At 32.0% G+C, this 21,841-nt stretch overlaps 4 protein-coding genes and 1 pseudogene across 5 annotated transcripts; 2 read left to right on the forward strand and 3 right to left on the reverse strand.

The window, feature by feature from the left end:
- The first annotated feature begins 2,610 nt into the window (after positions 1–2,610).
- On the forward strand, positions 2,611–4,900 carry LOC145609350 (acetylajmalan esterase 1-like). Its single transcript, XM_081664850.1, has 5 exons — positions 2,611–2,872; positions 3,692–3,904; positions 4,066–4,211; positions 4,308–4,581; positions 4,680–4,900. Exons 1-5 carry the CDS (start codon positions 2,611–2,613, stop codon positions 4,898–4,900), a joined length of 1,116 nt encoding a protein of 371 aa, XP_081520976.1.
- Positions 4,901–5,450: 550 nt separating this feature from the next.
- On the reverse strand, positions 5,451–8,366 carry LOC145608716 (mitochondrial fission 1 protein A-like). Its single transcript, XM_081664323.1, has 5 exons — positions 8,180–8,366; positions 7,012–7,147; positions 6,375–6,499; positions 5,972–6,035; positions 5,451–5,826 (listed from the first exon to the last, which is right to left on the reverse strand). The coding sequence occupies exons 1-5, from the start codon at positions 8,270–8,272 to the stop codon at positions 5,741–5,743; spliced, it is 504 nt and encodes a 167-aa protein (XP_081520449.1). The 5' UTR covers positions 8,273–8,366; the 3' UTR covers positions 5,451–5,740.
- A 1,744-nt stretch (positions 8,367–10,110) lies between these two features.
- On the reverse strand, positions 10,111–11,870 carry LOC145607790 (uncharacterized). The gene is made up of 2 exons (XM_081663383.1): positions 11,649–11,870; positions 10,111–10,983 (listed from the first exon to the last, which is right to left on the reverse strand). The coding sequence occupies exons 1-2, from the start codon at positions 11,811–11,813 to the stop codon at positions 10,339–10,341; spliced, it is 810 nt and encodes a 269-aa protein (XP_081519509.1). The 5' UTR covers positions 11,814–11,870; the 3' UTR covers positions 10,111–10,338.
- A 3,729-nt stretch (positions 11,871–15,599) lies between these two features.
- On the forward strand, positions 15,600–17,444 carry LOC145608931 (sorbitol dehydrogenase-like). The gene is made up of 6 exons (XM_081664512.1): positions 15,600–15,721; positions 15,898–15,965; positions 16,102–16,338; positions 16,523–16,813; positions 16,939–17,126; positions 17,252–17,444. Exons 1-6 carry the CDS (start codon positions 15,610–15,612, stop codon positions 17,442–17,444), a joined length of 1,089 nt encoding a protein of 362 aa, XP_081520638.1. The 5' UTR covers positions 15,600–15,609.
- A 237-nt stretch (positions 17,445–17,681) lies between these two features.
- LOC145608014 (uncharacterized) lies at positions 17,682–19,595 on the reverse strand (annotated as a pseudogene). The gene is made up of 2 exons (XR_014105697.1): positions 19,391–19,595; positions 17,682–18,675 (listed from the first exon to the last, which is right to left on the reverse strand). The product of XR_014105697.1 is annotated as an uncharacterized LOC145608014 (transcript).
- Between the last annotated feature and the right edge of the window lie 2,246 nt (positions 19,596–21,841).

Below are 21,841 nucleotides of genomic sequence, written 5' to 3' on the forward strand. Positions count from 1 at the left end.
TTGTCTCACCACCGCACACAACACCTCCCTCCACAGTCACCACCCTTCCATCACCACCGCAAAATCTTGCAGCACCGTAAATCGCGGCAGCCAACAGCACCATTAGCAGCAGCACCGTAGCACCCACCTTCATCTTCGCGGCACCACCACACACATCCCTCAATTAGCAGCAGCACTGCAAAACACCACCACGGACATCCCTCCATCAGCTAGCAGCAACACCAACACCACGCACCGCACCTCCTCCATTAGCAGCAGCACCGCACCTAGCTCCTTTATCTCACCACCACGGCAACAAATTGCAGTAGCAGCAACGGCCAATCATTGTCACCAAATTGCGACCAAATTGCAACAATCACCCTAAAACGGTGGGAAATTAGAGAAAATAGAGGGTTGGGGGGTCGTTTTGGGCGGTTTTGAGGGTGGCAATTGTGGCCAATCGCAACCAACACCACCCTAAAAACGAAACCCTAAAACTCGTTTAGGGTGGTTTTAAGGGTGGTATTTAGGTGGGAGTGAAGGCCATGGATTCGTCGGCACCGAGGGAACAGCCGGCAGAGAGGTGGGAGGGGAAGCAGTGGTGACGGGCTACAAGCAGCCGGCGACGGAGGTGGGAGTGGTGGCTGACGGGCAATTTTGGGGGGATTTTAATTTTTTTTTAATTTTTTTAAAAATAAATTATATTAATATTTAATTAAATATTGGGCCCACTTAACGGAATCTTAACGGATTCAGTTAAGTGGTTTCAATTTTTAACAAACTGTAATTTAGGTGGTAGCAAAGTAACAAATTTTTTTAAACAGGTAGCAAATGTGAAGAGTGGTGTTTTTAGTGGTAGCAAATGTCAAAATTTCCAATCATTTAAGCACTATTCATAAGAATTATTTCAAACATTTAAAAAGTACGGAGTAGGGATAAATGTACACATAATAATCTTAAGAGTTAAAAATAAGAGACAATTAACATTAATGAGAGCAGATGAATAAACAAACATTTTAGTACTATTGTCCAAATACGAGTACTATTTATTAGAGTTACTTCCTCCATTTTTTATTTAGTTGACATACTTTGACTTGCACAATTCACAAATTACGATTTGACTAGCTTTTGTTATTTATAGCTACGACAAATCATTATCATGTAGAATCTAGTTTGAATTGTCTCAATGTAAATTTAATCAAATATGATTTTTATCATTTTACAATGTTGAAAAGCTAGGGAAATAATTGATATTACTCATAAGTCGATTTAGGTTACATTAATGGACAAATGGAGTTACTCATGACTCTTATAAGTCATGTACTCGTACTCCGTATAGTGTCCTAGGATGGGAAAATCGTATAGTCACATTCAAAAAGAGACTCCAATAAATTATGTATACTTGATCCTGGAATTCATTAAGCATATTTCTAGCCATGCTTTGTCTTCGGCGAAATAAACGAGATGGTTGTTCCAGATTTGTGAAACTATCAAACAAAATAGTCAATGACTTGTTCATCAAATATCAAATCCATTCCCTTGTAATAATCTCTAATTCAAGAATATCATTCTTGTGTTTAATTTATAATAGCATATTAAAACCATTAATCAATGTCTAACTTTAAGGGAATTGATATTTGCAGCTTCAATGCAAATTGCATATGAAATGCTAAAAGTGAAATTTAAGCATAAATAAAACATTTTGTTGACACGTACGTACAGTAGTACATATAATTTGTCGTGTAAGGGTGGTTTGTAATTTACAATTCCAAGCAATTTTCAGAGTATTTTAAATAACTTTTTTGTGCATTGGCTATTGGGTATATGAATGTATCAATGTATTATATGATATCGGCCACTCCATATTTTTTTTTAAAGTGAAACGCTTTGACTTTTGCACTGTTTACCTAATCTACTTTGATTAATGTTTGTGATTCATACGTAAGAAAAATATATAATCTTGTACGTACTTGTTGGAATCGTTTTAATAAATAGTTAAGTAATATTCAATTGTTACAAAACTTGATTAATATTTAAGGATATTTAGTCAAAGTTTAATTTTGTATTGACGTAGGTGCAAAAGAAAAACGTTTCATTATACGAAGCGGTAGATGCGATGTACAGTGAATTTAGGTCATAACCTTAATTTTATTGTTATAATGTTAATTTAAATTTAAGGATGACTCCATATTGTAATGATTATCTAAGTACATTAAATTAGGATATGATTTGAAATTGTTTTTTTAAAAAGGTAATATATGATTACCATTGATTTCAATACATGATTAGAAATCCCAAGAGAAAATCTATAATAAGTCGGATTTTTTTAAAGAAAGACTCCGCTTAATGATAGTATTTAATATTTTAATTACTTATTATTTAGAATTTAGCACAACACGTTAATTTAGGAAACATTAATCCTACTAATACAATAGCAATAACTTTCTTTTCTTGTGTTGCAAGTTAGTAAAACCTAATCTTCTAAGACTTACCCTTAACCGAATTAAATAACCGACTAAGACATCTATTTTCCTGACCTTAAATCCTATAAATACATACTCTTCCCCTCCCTATTTCATTCACAACACAACCTAATCCAAAAAAAAAAAAGTACATAGTAACAAGAAAATCATGGCTAGCATGAAACTAGTATTCTTTATTGTTCTTGCTCTTTGCTCTTCCTTTCCTCTCCGTATCCATGCACTCTCTCAACAAATACCGAAAATCGATGCGATCTATCAGTTCGGCGATTCAATATCCGACACCGGTAACTTGATACGTGAATCCCCCATTGGTGAACACACAACCTTTGCAAGACTTCCTTATGGACAAACTTACTTCCATAAGCCTACTGGTCGTTGCTCCAATGGCCTTCTCATGATCGATTTTATTGGTATGTCACCTTGTTAATAGAATTAGTAATCAACTTTTATGTTTATTTATATTCTTTAACATTTGTTCCAAAATTATTGCACAATTTAAATTTTGCGTTTCCTTTATATTAACTTTGGCAATATATTCTTGTCAAAAAAAAAAAAAAAAAAAAAAAAAAAAAACTTTGGCAATATATATGTAAAGAAAATATATAAACAATGCAAATCATATAGTAATAAACTAGGTTAAGTCCCGTGTCATGCACGGTAATTTTTAATACATATCATTAGTTTAAGACTACTATTTAATTATATAAAAAACCTAATTGCAAAATAAGATGAAAGTTCTGTAATTACAAAAAAAAAAAAAATTAAAAAATTTATCACACTAAAGAAAATAGAGAGAATAATATATGCACGACTAATAAAAATAACTCTGAATTACATTACAAAGTTATAGGTAGAAAACTATTATTGCATATAAATAAGATATTCTTATCAAATAGGAAGTGAATTATTATTGTATAGTTTGTATTAAAAACTTCTCTAAGAAGCTTTGGGCAAAAAAATTAAAAAAAAAAAAAAAAAAAAAAAAAAAAAAAAAAAAAACTTTTGGAGGGAAAATTTTTAACCAGAAAATGACATGTGTCATTCCTGATTTCGCCTTTAGTATAAAGTTATAGATTTGTAAATGATTAAAATAATGCATTCATTTGACAAGTATGAAAGTAAGATTGTTAAATATTATGCTTATCATCTATCGTCTATAAATCACTAAAACTAATAAATTTATAAATATATGTATGACTAATAAATTTTCTATATTGTATAAATTGCAGCAAGATACTTGAATTTGCCCTTTCTTGATGCATATCTTAATGAAGCCGGTAACTTCGCTCATGGTGTGAACTTCGCTGTTGCGGGATCGACGGCACTTGACACTTCAACCTTAGCTGCTAAAAACATTACATCACCCGTTACCAACAGTTCATTATCTGTTCAAATGGCTTGGTTTAAGTCTCACCTTCAGTCACTTTGCCCTAATCCAAAAGGTAATTTAATTAAATTAAACTTCTCGTCCCATACTAATTTATATAGAATTCTACGTAAATCTCTACCTTTTAAAAAAGTTTGAGATAACTCTTTTGTATTAAATAATTTAAGATCAGATATTAATGATGATCGACTAAATTTTTTATTCAAATGTACGCAGATTGTAAGGCCAAACTCGCAAATGCATTATTTATCATTGAAACCGGAGGCAACGACTTTAACTATGCGTTTTTTGGACGAAAATCAATGGAAGAAGTGCAACAAATGGTAGATGAAGTTGTTCAAACTATTACTAGCGCCGTGAAGGTTGGTCTCTTTTCTAATTTATACGAAGTAATGTTTATCGATTTTAATAATTCACAATATAACATAATTAACGATTTAATATGGATGATAATGCAGGAAGTGATTAATTTAGGTGCTACTAAAGTTGTAGTTCCCGGTAACTTTGCAATCGGTTGCATGCCTATTTATCTAAGTGCTTTCGAGACAAATGATCCAAGTATGTACGATGAATTACAATGTCTAAAGGGTTTGAATGGATTCGCGACGTTCCAAAATGTTCGATTACAAGAAGCTATTAAGGAGCTTCAAAAACAGTATCCAAATGTTGCAATTGTCTATGCTGATTATTTCAACGCATTGAAGGGACTCCTTCAAAATGCTGCTTCAAATGGTTAGTTTATTGCAAGTTATAATGTATGATCTTAGAATAAATCATTTATACTTTTGTTTTGAATATGATTCTCATAGATAATAATTATTCATGTGCAGGATTTGACAAGGGTGAAGTGCAAAAGACATGCTGTGGCATTGGTGATAATAAATACAATTTTAACCTAACTCGAATGTGTGGAAACAATGGAGTTCCTGTTTGTCACGATCCATCTAAGCTAGTGAGTTGGGATGGAGTCCATATGACTCAGCACGCGTACAGAGTTATGGCTAAGGGGTTATTCAAGCAGATTGTTCAAGGCATCTCCAATCAAGTTTAATTTCTTTTATAGTGTGTAAAATTGTCAATCATACTACTACGATTTTACATATTGTAGATTCATTTTAACTTTCATAAACATCTTACGAGACTAAGAGTATTTAATTATTCAATTATTTCTAATTCAGAAATTTTTTTTACACGACAGTTTTTAAGGCCATACAGAGTAAATTTGTTTCCTTCTATTTTTTTTCAATAAATCATTGTCGTCAGCTACGTTTAAAATATTCCATGATCATGGAGAAAAAAAGGAGTGTTCCACTATTAGCGAGCCATTAGAGAATTAAATATACTTAACGGCATCATTACGTATCAATTAATAGCCTAAAAGATATTTGATAAAACAGGTCTACAGCCTATTGGAATACATTGTACATTTGTACTCCTTGCTGGTGGCCTGAGTACCTCAATGTTGTAATAGTGTATCTAGTCTCATTTAAATAAACACCAACAATCCCCTCGTATATCTGTGAGACTGAGATTATTATCTTTCCGGCCAACGTTGGATCATAAAAATTAGCTTTGGCTTCCTGGGTAGTGGCAGTCAAGTGTAGAAAAAGTTGATACATTTAATAAAACATCAAGTGATGAGGCAAGTAAATCCACGTAAAAATCTTAATACATTTGATAGCAAAGTAAAACCAAAACTGCCTGATGACGATATATCAAGTCTGGTTATGTATGAAGAACGAAAAACTCCTAATTACGTTGAAAAGATTATTTATCAAGTTCATCCATGCACAAAGTATATATATTATATAGGCATTGCGTCTACACAGGAAAGAGGAGTCAAGATATGATAGTTGCAGTTGTCACTTGACTTGAACAAAATTTAACTTTCTCACTTCTTACGAGCCACAGCTGCAGCAATTCCTCCAACAAGAAGTCCCACTGCAGTAGCTGTTATGCCAATCCCAATAACACCATCTGTTTTTGATAGCAAAAGACAGCAATAAGAAAATAGCTTCATGTGAGTTATGACTTTTGAAAAGCAACTCTTCTGAAATTAAATAGAGATTTGAAAAGCAACTCTTCTGAAATTAAAGAGAGAATTAGAATTCGCATTTCATACCTCTGGCAATTCGATCTTCCACATTTTTCTTCAGGGTTAATGCTTGCCTCCAGTCAGGTGCAATCTGCAAAATCAAAATATCAATTTATACCATTGGCTAAAGAAAGCAGTAATAGGACACAGGTCATTTTTTCAAGTGTTTAAGCATCATAACCACTAATCAAAACCAGACAATGTCAGCCAAATTAGTATTTAGTCATTAGTGGATAACATAAGCTCATTGTTGTCTAAAATAATTCTGTCATCCTACACAGCAATCAAAAGACCTTTCCCGGAAATGGAATAATTGTAACTTCTGCAGTAGCTACAGATGCTCAGGAATTATTATGGCCTTGAAAACAACCACAACAACCAGATTGCCATTCTATCAAAACACTCTACAATAAAGAACTAGAAAGATTACCTCAAGACACTGTTCCACAAGTTGCCTGCTTCTTGCAAAATCACCACTTCTGTAGTACCCCACACCGAGCAGATAAATTTTCTCTCTCCTTTCAAGTGGACCGCTGCTTGTATTAGCTAGTGATGCTGCCAAAAATCCAGGACACAATTTTTAGCCTACATAGCAGTTCAATTTGGGAGATGGGAGGAAAGAGCCTTAATACTAAGGCATGAAATTTTCATTTCAGCACATCTTTAGACCCTAACTTAAGACACTACTTACAGACCATGTTCAGAGGGTTTGCTTTAGTAACTCAATGCATTCTTAAAAGAGAAAGCTGTATAAAAACAACCGATGCACAAAAAACATCAGAGAGATATGTTAACGTTGAGAAACTGATACATGAAATAGCCTATAGTTTAGAGTGCAGTCTATGCAAGAGCATATTACAAAAGTAAAGGCAGTTCCAATTCAGAGTGCAGTCTCGACGCAAGAGCATAGATAAAAGCAATGCAACTTTAGGCATATTATTAAAAAGCTAGCCTAAGAAGTAAGTAAGAACTGCTACAAAATTATCAATGAAAAGATTATTAGAATTATCAAATATACAAAGCATGACATAAGAAGCATCCATAGTTGAAAAGGTGACCAAATTTACCTTCAACCATAGCTATCCCTCGCTGCACATCCTCAGCACGCCTAGAATGGACAAGGGCCCATGATAGCCTCATCAGACATTCACTTCTCTGTTCTTCACTGGAATTGGCAGCTTCTGCAACCTCTCGTTCAAGTCCCTGAAAGTTATATAAAATAATTATCAGCTACCATATCCAACTCTCCCACTGTCTTGTTTGGGGAAGGAGGGATCAGTTCTAAGAATAATGATATCATTTATATACATGAGGAATAGGAACCAAGCCACACAAAAGGGGAAAAAGAGAGTATGAGAATCAGACAAAAAAGACGCAAAAATGGAAAGGAAAAGATAAATAAGGTTCAACAAAACAGAACACACAAAAAAATAACATAACCAAGCATTGCTTCATTGTAATGCCAAGGATTCAACAGTCCATTAATCCTACTCAAGATTACATATTGAAAGGCTACATCAATATAGATGTAATCACACAAAGCTGAACAAAACCTCCAGTCTCAAATAATTCATCCGAGCACGAGCATAGCTGGAAAACGAAACATCAATCCAATTTCATCATAGTTTTCCACATTTTCACTGAAGCAGGCAGATGCCACTTTCCAATCCGAAATCACACAACAAAAACCGCAAACGGTCATTGCCTAATCCCTAATCAAAGTGGAATTGGACAGAAATGCTGACAATAATTTCACACAACATGCAAAAGCTTAAAATTACTATAATAATACAGAGTATCCTAACAATTCCAAAATCAAGGCGTGGTAGCGAACATTTTCAAGATTTTCCAATTCCTGTCACAGATATTTTACCTTAATTCCAGACATGTATTAAGAAATTAATCTGATATTAAATCAGCCGTAATAACTATATGAAAGACATTGAAAAAAATCATTCATGGCAAAAACAAGCTCATCAAATCTCAACATTCAGATGAACAATTGCAATTTCCAAAAATCAACCATATCACATAAAAACAACAACGAAATAAGCGAATTCTTCCAAAGAATAATCAGAATGTTGTCGAATCAGGAAATAAAGGAGCAAAACGGTGCGAAAATTGCAGAAAATTGCAAAACAAAATTACAGAAATCAAAATGAAAAAAAAAAAAAAAAATGGAAACTTAAGAACCCTAAATTAATCAAACAACAAATGAAAGAAAAGAAAGCTTACAGAAATAGTATCAGGATCACACCAAGGAATTTGATCGCCGCCACCGAAGAAATTTCCGACGGATTCAAAGAATTTCCCGATTTTCGCATCCATTTTTTTGCCCTAAAATTTGAAATTTGTTGTGTTTTGATGAGAGAGAAAGGGGAAAAATTGTACAGGAGTGAATTAATACGTTGAAATGACAAAATAACAAAATGGCAAGGCTTTTATATTGGTTTTTTAATTTCGTTTTTGATTTTTTAATAAAGTATGGCGTATACGCTTTTTGGGTACTTCCTCGCTTTAAAGATGGTAGTGGAAATAAAAGACGCGATTAAGGGTTCGTTTGACATCGTTGTGGTTTTCTGTTTTTTGGTTTTTTGTTTTTTAAAAGTGTATTATATATGTCACATAATGAAACAAAAATTATGTAGACTTATTAAAATCATAATAATTTTGAAAACTGACAACAGAAAAGTGGAAACACCTTTTTCTTGTTTCCTGTTTTTGGTTTTTGGTTTTCAAAAAAACAGAAAACTGAAAACCAAAAATGATGCCAAACAAGCCCTAAGTTATTGACTCATTTGTTTTTGTATTAATTAACAAGTAATTTCTTTAAAAAAAATAAATAAATAAAAATTAACAAGTAATTGACTTTTGCTATTTATACTGTAGTTTATAGGCTCATGACCATATTCTAAATAGAGGTTTCTATTGGATGAATCTTGTGAAAAATAGTCTAGAACTAATTCAATTTGGGATTAATCTAATTGAATTGTTAGGAATATGAAAAGGCTTAAATTTGAAGTTCATCAATTTTAAACTTTAAACACATTGATTTGACACGACCTTATAATGTTATGACTCAATCGGTAGGTTTCCATTCACACACATTAGTTAGTCGTTATATTTTTTATTTTTTTATACGTCCTCCGTTTCTATTTACTTGACCCATAGCTTTGGGCACAATGTTTTAGGAGAGGAGAGAGAAATTGTAGTTTTGTGGCCCTTGTTGTATATAGCTTACCTTATTACCCCTAAAAGTTGCCCCTAAGCTTAAAAAGTATGGGTCAAGTAATATGACATTTTCATTATAAGAATGTTAGTCATAGAAACGGATGAAGTATTACTTTTGCTATTTATACTGTAGTTTATAGGCTATATATGCATTTATAAGGGTAATTTAGAGAATTTATCTACCCTAAGCTTACCAAATTTAGTATGGGTCAAGTAATATGACATTTTCATTATAAGAATGTTAGTCATAGAAACGGATGAAGTATTACTTTTGTGAAACTTAAAAAGTATTACTTGTATAACAATTAGTAATAGCAACACAAATTTTTAAGTCTAATTTTCAAAATAGCATACAAAAATGCAACATAAGTACAACAACTAATGTTTAGTTAATTTGGTAATTAGTTGGTAGTATTAATTGATTTGAATAGCTGATTGAATTATATGATTGAATTATAGGCTGGGTTAAACAATTGGTTCAATCTGTTTTATTGAACTCAGAACTCTAATAATCATGCTGTTATGGTATCAGAAAATATCTACCGGACCATTTCAATACATAATTGGATACACAGGCTGATATATAGTGATATGTGTTATACCATTGCAGTATCTTTGACAATGATCATTTAATCATACCCTATTTCAAGTTGAACCACCTAGACTAATGTAGTAATGTCTTTTTCTCTGTTAATCCATATACAGAAGCTTAAATCAATGAATAGGAATCAAGACCAGCATCAACATATGACGGAAACCAACTCATATTTTTACACCAATTCTCCCCAGGATGAATATGAGCCAACAAATGAGCAACACGAATGTGTAAGAAATGTATGATCTACCATTATGCAGAGCTTTTTGGGCCTTTTAGGTGTGTGAGAGTTAATCACGAGAAGAAATTAGTTTCTCACCTTTCATCAAGATCCAATAAATTGACAAAGAAAAACACCATAATCTGATCTTTTATTCTGAGAACTGTCAAAACTTCAACTTCAACATTCTACCTTAACATTACAATCAGTGATACTAATATTCATATACTCTACTCTGTCTAATACAGGAAAGGCGTAAGCAGAAACTCTTTATTGTTGGTTACTTGGTTATATACTTATATGCATATAATGAAGTTGAAGTACAAAGCATCAGCTGCATCACCAATTTCATTTCGAATCCCCAACTTTTCCCATCCTCAAATAAACAGGAAACTTCACAACCTTCTCATTCTTCCCATCCTTCATCCAAGCCTGCTTAAATCGCTCAACCTGCTCATCTGGCAGCATCTCCACCCCTTTCTCCTTAGCAGCATTGTAAGCAGACCATGACCTTATGTATACAAAATAGTCCTCCAAGCTCATCACCTTCTCGTTCTTGAACTCAAACGGACCAGTATCTCCCAATCCATCAACAGGCTCGAATGGGAAATGAATGCTCCGGTACTTGTCATCTACAGCCTTTGTCGTCTCCTCCCATCCAGGACCGGAAAATCCCTTGTAGAACGGCCAGAAGACAGCATCCACCTCCTCATTCACCAAAGGTGTAGTGTAGCACCAGGCTGCAATGACCCCATTAGGCTTCTTCAGAGCCCATCTCACAACCTCGTAGAACTTGGAGAGATCGAACCAGTGCATTGCTTGGGCTACGGTTATTAAGTCAATGCTGGATTCGGGTGCTATCATTTGCTCAACATCATTTACTGATAGAACCTGAGGGGTCTGAATGTACTTGACATTAGGCAGTTTTGGTGCACACTCTAGCTGTGTCGCGCTAATATCTGAGCCCACCACATTCTTATAGATTTCAGCTAGCTGAAAATCAAATATGGTAAAGAGTAAAATTATGTTTTAGAACTTTCATTTCAACTTGAGAAACATGCTTATATGATACAGTATAATTTTGGTTTGTACTTTGAAACATAACTTTTGCAGAAAAATTACTAAAATTGGTTAGTAAAATGTGGTGATCATCGGAGTCTAATTTGGAAATGGGGCTAATTCAATATCACAAATTAATTGCAAAGATTAATTAATGACAAATCTAAACTTGGTAGAAACTAATCCCGAAATCAATCTGATTAAAGTTGGTAGATCTCGCTAAATGCCCAAAGACATAAGATCAAATCTCGTCTTTGAAATCAACTTTAATTACTCTGTATTGATCACATCAATTACAGGAATTAATCACAAAATCAACACAATAAATATAAATAAATTAATTAATCAAAGCCTTAATCCCATAAGTGGGATCGGGCTAGATGAACCAAAAGTAATTAATCATCCACAAAAATCTTCCTCGTTCAAAAACCAATCCACAATAAATAAATAAATGATCAAAAGTGTGGATCCCAATAACTTCGCTCGTTAATAACAAACGTAAGAAGACTAATACGAAGACATAAGATCAAATCCCGACTATAAAATAAAATAAGACCGATAACCGAAAATGAATAAGATATAAAAGGGAAAGAACATACGGAAGGAATGGCCTGGCCAGTGCCAGTACCGACATCCCAAGCAAGAAGATGGGAAGGAGTGTGGGAAGCGATGAAATGAAAGAGTTGAGGTGGGTAAGAAGGTCTGCCACCTGAGTATAGCTTTGCATTGTAGCTTGGCTTTGCCAATTCTCCACTCCCTGCCATTTATTTCTTCTATTCTTTCTCCTCTTTCTCTATCTAATTTGATTTAATGTTAGTATAACGTTGTTTGTTTGTAAAAGTTAGACATTGATCGATTTTATATTACTCCGTATGATAAAATTTGTCATCATGCCCGTGATGAGCCGCCGCCTACTTTACCAAATTTTGTGGCTCCCCTTCAATTTTTGTGTTTAAATGTTGTAAATTGTAGTTTTTGGGTGTAGTTGAAGAGTGTTTTGTTTTGTCTTCTTAGTAGCGTATCAAAAACAAATTTTACTACAATTAACTTTGACCATCCTTTTTTCAGTTTTTGTAGTAATGTACTGATTCAAAAACAAATTTTATCAATTTAATCATGAAATGAATTGTTAAATTTTTTTTTTTTTTTTTAGGAAATTTTTAAATAAATATTAAAATAAAGTTTTATAATATTATTTTATTTTTATTTAACATAATAGTATTATTTACTAACATAAAATTTTATAAACTTAAGGTCAAACTTGTGCATTGGCATGTGGGTTAAGTTTGATTGTGTCAATTATTTAGAAAGAGATGGAGTAAAACTATATAGATTTCAAATCAATCAATCATCCGATCATCTCTATTTTTCATTAAACACCATCATGTATATACATTTATAAGCTAAATAATTAGCCTAAAAACAGTGTATAACAAAACTATTTTTGCCCAAAATCTTGTAGTATAACAAAACTACTTATCCCGCCAATTAGCTAATTTTGCCAATTTTGTTTATGTGACGATTGAATTTTTTAATTTATAAGAAATTTCAAATCTATTTATTCATTGACTTAAGCTCTTAATACCTAAATGATGTCAGGACTCGTCACAAATTTCTTGTAGATATACTACGGGCCTGTTCTCTTACGTTGAAATTCAGTTCAGTTTAGTTCAGCTGAGTTCAGTTCAGTTCAGCTCCTAATTTCCTTCTCTTATAAATATTCATTTCAGTTCAGTTCAGCTGAGTTCTGTTCAGTTCAGTTCGGCTGAGTTCAGTTCAGTTCAGTTCAGTTCAGCTGAGTTCAGTCAATGAGAACAGGCCCTACGTAGATTTGAAGCAAGCCAAAAAACTACACCACACATGTGGTAAAAAAAAAAGGAAAAAAAATGTCACACATTATTTCATATATAAATGAACATTTTTAGAGATATAATATACATACCTTCATTTTTTAGTTGACACGTATTCTATTTAGGAAGTTTATTTTTAGTTGACACGTTTCTAATTTGAGTAAGCTTTATACCTTGTTTTTTTTTTTTAGTAAACCCCACTAGCTTTATCATTCTCTCTCATTATCTCCTTTCGTTAATATAATAATATGTATGTCTAAATTGAACCCATTAACTAAATAGTGACGGAGGAAATAATTGACATAGCGCTATTCATAAGCATTTAGTTAAATTTTTAAAAAGGTAGGGAAATAAATTTGGGCCTAATTTTCAAGCTAACTAGACTTAATGAATATTTGGGATTTAAACAGTCCAAAGTACGAGTATAATTTTGGTGCAAATTTTGGCCTGACACGAAAATTTCACACCCTAATGATAAGGGCCTTTCTTGCCATTGCCTGGCCCAACTCAAGATGACCTCCTTTTTTTTTTTTTGGGAGGCAGATGACCTCTATTTTAAGTATTGTATTATTTCCATAGAAAATGTTTAGTCTTTTTTTTTTTTTCTTTTTTTTTTTTTTTTTTTGTGAGGCAGATGACCTCTGTTTTAAGTTTTGTATTATCTCCATAGAAAATGTTTAGTCATTTTTTTTTGAGGCAGATGACCTCTATTTTAAGTATAGTGTTATCTCCTTAGAAAATGTTTAATCATTGTAAATAATATTGAATGGAGGTAGAATAAAAGTCATTCATAATATTTGATAGATCAATTCAATGAATTGCTAAACACCTCTATCTAAGCTAATTAGTATGAAATATCCCGTCAAAAAAAAAAAAAAAAATTAATATGAAAGATAAATTAATTTTATTACAATCCAATATTAGTATAAGGATAATTCTTTCTTTATAAAAACAATTCATTGGCTTATGCCACAATCAATCAACTATATGTCTATATAGGATCTCAACCTAGAAGGTGAATTGAATCTAGATAAGTTCATAGAGGTTGACTTCAGAGAAAATAGTCTAAGGCCCTATTCTTTTGAGCTTCTGGGCAGAGCAGAGCAAAGTAGAGCAGATTTCAGCAGAGTAGAGCAGAGCAAATTGAAGCAGAGACGAGCCGAGCAGAGCAGAGCAGATTTCATTATTATTATTATTATTATTATTATGATTATTATTATTATTACTATTATTATTATTATTACTATTACTACTATTATTATTATTATTATTATTACTGCTATTACTAATACTATAATAATAATAGTATTATTTATTATTATTATTAAATATTAATTATTATTATTATTATTATTATTAATTATTACTATTATTATTACTAATGTTATTATTATTAAATATTAATTATTATTATTAAATACAAGTATTAATTATTTATTATTATTATTAAATATTAATTATTTATTTATTATTATTAAATATTAACTATTATTATTAAATATTAATTAATTATTTATTTATTATTAAATATTAATTATTATTATCATTAAATATTAATTATTATTATTATTATTAAATATTAAATATTTATTATTATTTTTAATTATTAATTATTATTATTATTATAATAATTCAATATTAAGTATTAATTTTATGTAGAGCAGACTAAAGAACGGGCTTAAATAAGCCTTACAAGTTTTTATGAATATTGAATTTCAAATTATCATAATTAATTTAGAATTAATTTAGATAAGGTTGTATTAATTAGAATGTGATAAAATCACAACCTATATCCTTTTACATTTCAGATAAGAAATCTTAAGAATTCCTAATTACTTGTATTATGCAAAAATAGATTAGGTTTTTGTACTTACTGAGTAATATCTTATTGTCTTATTTGGAATATTATTCTTATCTTATCAATATGATTATCGTACTTAATTAACTAGATACTCTATTTGTCGCGATATAAAATTTTAAAAGAGTTTAAATCGATTAAAAAATATGCTTACAAATAAAAAGGATAAGATTTTTTAAAAAAATTTATTATTTTTTGGGCATTATAGAGTAGGGTTTTAATTTTAAGAAACTGAGGGTCTGTTCTCATTGACTGAATTCAGCTGAAATGAACTGAACTCAGCTAAACTGAACTGAATTGAACTCAGCTAAACTGAACTGAACTGAAATGAATATTTTATAAGAGAAGGAAATTAGGAGCTGAACTGAACTGAACTGAGCTGAAATGAACTGAATTTCAACGTAAGAGAACATGCACTAATATTTTGAAAATTCCAACTATAAATTATGAAAAACTGATATTTTGAAATTAAAAAATTATTTTTTTAATAAAAAAAATAGCAATAGCAAAGTTTAAGTAGATATCCATCGTCTATTAAAAAAAAAAAAAAAAAAAAAAAAGTAGATATCCATCGTTGTATATCATCTACTTAGATAATTTTTAGTTTATGGAAAAAGATGAATTTTAAACTAATTGATCCACCGGTCAAATATTCTCTTAAAACGGTAAATTTCTAGATAGGATAATATCTTGACATCTAATTTATCCACTTTTTTTAAGAATTAATTTATTCTCATATCGATCTTCTATTTAACAACGTACCATCACCCCTTCTCAACCATCACAAAAATTTTGTAGCATTCATATTAATATTCTCGAGTTTTTTCATAAGCTAGAAAACAAAAATTAACAATGGGAAAAGGTGGAAACGCTAATGATGTTGCTGATTCTTCTGAAAACATGGCAGCATGGCTTCTTGGAGTTAATAATCTCAAAATTCAACCTTTCAAGCTTCCTAATCTTGGTAAATTTACGAATTTTCGTATATTTTTTGAAAACTTTCTATAGTACCTCCGGTCCAAATTATTCGCAACTTTGGAATATTTTATATCTCACAAATAATACCCCAAAGTTGCGAGTAATTTAGACCGGAGGTAGTATATGGTACGGAGTACTAATTCAAGTTGTAATTTTGTTTAGGGCCTAATGATGTAAGGGTTCGGATGAAGGCTGTTGGAATTTGTGGTAGTGATGTTCACTACTTGAAGGTACTTTTACAATAATCTCGATCTGTTTCAATTTAGTTGTCACGTTACTAATTATTTTTGTATGTACGTTCGTAAAATTAAACCGATGAGTTGTGGAGATTATTTTTGAAAGTTATGTATTATTATGGAATAATAGACAATGAGTTGTGGAGATTACCAAGTCAAAGAACCGATGGTAATTGGCCATGAATGTGCTGGTATCATTGAAGAAGTCGGTACCGAGGTGACTGACCTAGCTCCCGGTGATCGGGTTGCACTCGAGCCGGGAATCGGCTGTTGGAGGTGTAATCGTTGCAAGGAAGGAAGTTACAATCTTTGCCCTGATATGAAGTTCTTTGCAACTCCTCCTATTCATGGATCTCTTGCAAATCAGGTATGTAATCAACTATAATTTAATTTCCTAAAATAGTTTTATATTTATATTGATACAATGTTACATAATCATACCTTATATTACACTATAAGGTTTAATGTGTTTAAATTATTTTGTTACATAATCATACCTTATATAGTTATATTATAGGTTTATGTGGTTTTAATTATTTTGTTACATGTAGATTGTGCACCCTGCAACTTTATGTTTCAAACTGCCTGATAATGTAAGTTTGGAAGAAGGGGCAATGTGTGAGCCTCTAAGTGTTGGTGTTTACGGATGTCGTCGCGCTAAGGTTGGGGCTGAGACTACAGTTTTGATTATTGGAGCAGGACCTATTGGTCTTGTTACTCTGCTTTCAGCCAAGGCTTTTGGAGCCCCAAGGATTGTGGTGGCTGATGTAGATGAACGCCGTCTCTCTGTTGCTAAGAGTCTTGGTGCTTATGATGTTGTCCAAGTTTCCACTAACAAGGAGGTTTGTTAGTTTTCAATTTCCGAAATCTATTTTTAACGATTAATATCTTTAAACTACGAGTCTTATTATGTTGCTAGACGTACTTCAATTTTAGTTAAAATTGTGTTATGTGTTTTAATTTGTAGGATGTGGCCGTAGAAATTGAGAAAATTAAGAAAGCTATGGGAAAAGACATAGATGTTACCCTTGATTGTGCCGGATTTGATAAAACTGTGTCAACTGCTTTGGGTGCTACTCGAAACGGAGGCAAAGTTTGCTTAATTGGAATGGGTCACTGTATCATGACCGTTCCCTTAACCCCGGCTGCCTCAAGGTAAACATTCTTAGGAGTTTTTTTCACACATATTGTAATGTATATCGTATTGACATTGTAACGAAATATATACTGCGTATATTGTCATCCGTGTTTACTAATTGATTTGGTTTGTAACATTACAGGGAGGTAGATGTGTTGGGAGTTTTTCGGTACAAGAACACATGGCCACAATGCTTGGAGTTTTTAAGTAGTGGAAAAATTGATGTGAAGCCTCTTATTACTCATAGGTTTGGATTTACCGAAGAGGAGGTTGTAGAAGCATTTGAGACCAGTGCTCGTGGTGGTAATGCAATCAAAGTCATGTTCAATCTTTAAGAAATTTGATTTGATTATGAAGATTTGAACACACTTTCTAGATTAATTATAATTATGTCTTAAGTTCTTAGGCGTATACATTTTTAGTTTAATAATTAACCTCATTACAAGGTTATATACTTATATTGCACATTACATATTCTTAGAATTAATTAGTTTTTAATCAGTACTTATGAGTTTATTAAAGTTTATCTCTTCTGTCAAGCTTTATGTTGAATGATATATGCGCCTAATCACTGACAGAAACATGGTGATCAATCTGATCATCTATTTTTAAGTGTGGTAGTTGCAACTAACACCACTAGCAATCTAGCATTGTTTACTATGCTATTTGCAACTTATAAGTGTACTAACACTATTGTCCACTTCTATTTCCACAGATTTGTGGCCTTATATAAGCCAACAAAAGAAAAATTACCGCTTCATTATTTATTAAAAAAAACTCGTAGATACAAGTCTGCTTTGAAGACTTCCAAGACACTGCACCATCACACATCGTGAATACATATTACTCTTATATAAGAAGTTTAGTTTTTATTAGAGTACATCATAATATGTTACTCCCTCCGATCATTTTTCCTTAGTGATCAATATTCCCGACTTTGCCAATCCTCAAATAAATTGGAAATTTTAGGACCTTTTCGCTCGCCCCATCGCCTTTTTCCCAAGCATGCTTGAATTTCTCCATGACTTCATCTGTTAACAATTCCACCCCTTTCTCCTTAGCAGTATTATAGGCAGACCAAGACCTAATATACGTCATAAAATCTTCCAAAGTCATGACCTTCTCAGCATTGAACTCAAATGGACCCGTGTGATCCAGCCCATTAACCGGCTCAAACGGGAAATAAATATCCATATACTTATTATCCACGAGCTTTCGGGCTTCCTCCCAATACGAACCTGAACTATCTTTGTAAAATGGCCCAAAGACCGCGTCCACTTCATCGTTGATCTTAGGAACAGTGTAGCACCAGGCCGCGATGACCCCATTGGGCTTCTTCAAGGCCCATTTCACCAAGTCAAAGAATTTGGGTAGGTCAAACCAATGCATTGCTTGTGCTATTGTTACTAAGTCTAAGGTTGATTGAGATGCAACATTCTGTTGGAGTTCCTCAATAGACATAGTAGGGGAAGTATGTTGGTACTTGACATTTGGAAGTTTTGGTGCAAACTCTAGCTGTTTTTGGCTTGTGTCTGTACCTACCACATTCTTGTAGATCTTTGCTAGCTGAAAAAATAAATGTGTATAGATCATTAGGCCTTAACTTTTTCCAGAATAACGTACACTCCATCCGTTTTTGAATACTTGCTCCATTTTTCCATGCGTGGAGTTTTAGGAGAAAGTAATAAAATATGGTGGTAGTGGGGTGGTTGGAAGAATAAAAAATTGTATAAAGTAAAAGTAATGGAGAGAATCAAAGGAGAGAGAATATATGTTGGGTCCACTAGATGAGAGAAAATAATTAAATATTGTAAAAGCTTTCCAAATTAGGAAATGGAACATGTATTTAAAAACGGCCGAAAAAGAAAAGTGGAGCAAATATTTAAAAACGGAGGGAGTATCTCGCAAGGTAGGAAATAATCAGAATGTCTTAAGAAATGATTGAAACGAGTTATCACACGAGAAAAAGATTAATCATAAATTGAATACACTTTCCCAAATTTTTTAATTGTCAACAGTACAACTCAACATAACGTGCATATTACCACAAACCACATAAAACGATAAGGTTCTACAAAGTATGTGTGCGATAAGTCATATTCTGAATTCTCCTCACCCCAAATTGTCATTTATATTGACTTTATAAAAATCGATTTTAATCAAGAATCCAGATCTATATAACCAAAAACTGATTTTAATCTTTGAATGAATAAATACGAACAATTAATTGAATAAACAAATGATAAAATATTGGAGCATGTAAAAGAGGAATTGAACTAACAGGGGGGATGGCTTGACCGCTGCCAGTGCCAACATCCCAGACAAGATCATAGGATGGAGTTTTGGAGGCAATGAATTCAAAGAGATCCGTTGAGTATGTTGGCCTCGCATTCGCATATTGTTCTGCTTGCTTTATAAACAAATCTGCCATACTTTTGTTTTATATATGCTCTCTTATTTTAATGTTTTTGATTAGTTTTATACTCGTATGATGGTAATTAATAGGGATTGAGATATTAAGATAGTGGAAGAAAATGCGATTTCCAACTTTTCATTTCTAAACTTGGCCGCCAAACGTCATCCATGATGTTTTTTATTTTTTATTTTATTTTTTACTTCCTCCGTTTTCTTTTACTTGCAACACACCTTTAAGACACGTAGTTTTAGGACATGATTAGTGAGGGTAAACGAGCGATTTTATCAATGTAATTTTTACACGAAGATTAGAATAGGGTTAAGTATCATTTGTAAAAATTATAATGAATAATTTATCCGTTTATATTACATAAACTCGACCTCAAAACACTGTGTTGCAAGTAAAAAGAAACGGAGGAAGTATTTATTTATTTATTTTTATCAAGTCTAGTCTTGAACATGTTAGCAAAAATCGACACGTCTTGGAGGATTGGTAAATCCGTAACACTCACGAGTCACGAGATAAGATGCTAGTTTTTGGACTTACGTGATGCTCTTCTTCTTAGTATTCTTACAATCTCATGTAGGTGAACAATTATTGTCATCTTACAACGGTTAATCTAATTGTACTCCGTAGTTATTTTCATTTGAAGTTTGTTGTTAATTATACTTTGTAACTTTTGATTAATACGGAGTCTTATACGAAGCATACTTTCACTATGGCTTTATTCTACATCTGTTCACTACAAGAAAAATGTCTTTTTGTAGCGATTATTTCGTAGAGATTGTACATTCTCTACAATATGCAAGTATGTATGTGAAATAATTAAGGAAGTCGTATCATTTTACAATCACCATGGTTTTCCCATATAAAATCGATACGGAAAACATCATAATACATATCCACACTATTTTTACACATTTACTTCCTCCGTTTTCTTTTACTTGCAACACACCTTTTAAGTACGCAGTTTTAGGAGATGATTAGTGAGGGTAAACGAGCGATTTTATCAATATAATTTTTACACGAAAATTAGAATAGGGTTAAGTATTATTTGTAAAAATTATAATGAAAAATTTGTCCGTTTACATTACATAAACCCGACCTCAAAATACGTGCCACAAGGCTGTGTTGCAAGTAAAAGAAAACAGAGGAAATATATGATTTTTAGAAATCGTATCATTTACAATTGCCACTAAATACCAAAAATCGATACGAAAAACATTTTCAACACTAGATATATAAATATTGTTTGACAAAGAATACATAAAATATGTCATAGCTTATTGGTGAAACATTTACTATAAGAGTTTGAGGTTGCATGTTCGAATCTTAAAAAGATCATATGCATGACATTTATAGCGATTGTAATCGCTACAATATCACCACGATTAGATGTAGTTTTTCGTATCGATTATTGAGGCCAACCCCAGCGATATTGAAAATCACTACTAAAGGCTAAGGCAACGGGGGATATTTTATCGAATGACTATTCGTTGGGAAAGCTTTTTGTTGCAATTACAATCGATACTAAAGGTTAAAATAATCACTCTGAAAAGGCTATTTTCTTGTAGTGGTTGCATCATTTATAAGAGTTTTATGGTTTTGACCACGCTATTATAATTACTAAAATATTTAAAAAATTGAAGTCTTGAGACGGTATCAAGAGTATAACCCTAGGATTATTACTATAATTGTGTAACGACTAATGTAAGTGTCGGGCTCCCTAATCGGGTGGTTTCCCTTTTATTTCCAAGAATGAATCAGGACTAATTCATTTAACAAGATTTCAACTAATTAGTCCAAGGAAACCTATAATATTTCACGTGTAATCATAATAGATAATCATTATTGAGTTGATAAATAATATAGTTTAAAAGTTAACATAGAACAATATCAATAGACAAAACAAATAGCTTTCAAATTATTTATCTTTTTTATTTTTTTTTATTTTTTATTTCTTTTTTTTTTTTTTTTTTTTTTGTTTATAAGTAAAAAAAAAGAGCTTTCATCTTTATAACCCAAGTAGGCTACTCTTTATATTGATAACATTCATCAATAACAATATACTAAAAGACACACCAGCAATGACACATGTCATTTTCTGGTGTGTTCTTAGGTTTTTTTTAAAAAAAAAATAAATAATTTGGAAACAAATCTTATGCAATACATAAATAAAAAAATAACACATTTATACCTATATAACAGATTTGATGTATATTACCATTATATATTGTCAACTATTTATTCCAAGAAAATATTCGAATATCAATTATTAAAAAATTACTTAAAATAAAAGATTTGATGTATCTTTCT

This window comes from Chenopodium album, chromosome 23, assembly GCF_948465745.1.
Source record: "Chenopodium album chromosome 23, dcCheAlbu1.1, whole genome shotgun sequence".
NCBI lineage: Eukaryota > Viridiplantae > Streptophyta > Magnoliopsida > Caryophyllales > Amaranthaceae > Chenopodium > Chenopodium album.

Bases quoted from the DNA above. Each gene is read 5' to 3' on its own strand.
- LOC145609350 (XM_081664850.1), top strand. From the start codon at position 2,611: ATGGCTAGCATGAAACTAGTATTCTTTATTGTTCTTGCTCTTTGCTCT. The intron at 3,905-4,065 runs GTAATTTAATTA...AAATGTACGCAG, and splicing joins ACTTTGCCCTAATCCAAAAG to ATTGTAAGGCCAAACTCGCA. The intron at 4,212-4,307 runs GTTGGTCTCTTT...ATGATAATGCAG, and splicing joins CTATTACTAGCGCCGTGAAG to GAAGTGATTAATTTAGGTGC.
- LOC145608716 (XM_081664323.1), bottom strand. From the start codon at position 8,272: ATGGATGCGAAAATCGGGAAATTCTTTGAATCCGTCGGAAATTTCTTC. The intron at 6,500-7,011 runs GTAAATTTGGTC...GATTTTTGGCAG, and splicing joins AGGGATAGCTATGGTTGAAG to CATCACTAGCTAATACAAGC. The intron at 5,827-5,971 runs GTATGAAATGCG...TATCAAAAACAG, and splicing joins GGAAGATCGAATTGCCAGAG to ATGGTGTTATTGGGATTGGC.
- LOC145607790 (XM_081663383.1), bottom strand. From the start codon at position 11,813: ATGGCAGGGAGTGGAGAATTGGCAAAGCCAAGCTACAATGCAAAGCTA. The intron at 10,984-11,648 runs GTATGTTCTTTC...TTTGATTTTCAG, and splicing joins CTGGCCAGGCCATTCCTTCC to CTAGCTGAAATCTATAAGAA.
- LOC145608931 (XM_081664512.1), top strand. From the start codon at position 15,610: ATGGGAAAAGGTGGAAACGCTAATGATGTTGCTGATTCTTCTGAAAAC. The intron at 16,339-16,522 runs GTATGTAATCAA...TGTTACATGTAG, and splicing joins ATGGATCTCTTGCAAATCAG to ATTGTGCACCCTGCAACTTT. The intron at 16,814-16,938 runs GTTTGTTAGTTT...TTTAATTTGTAG, and splicing joins AAGTTTCCACTAACAAGGAG to GATGTGGCCGTAGAAATTGA.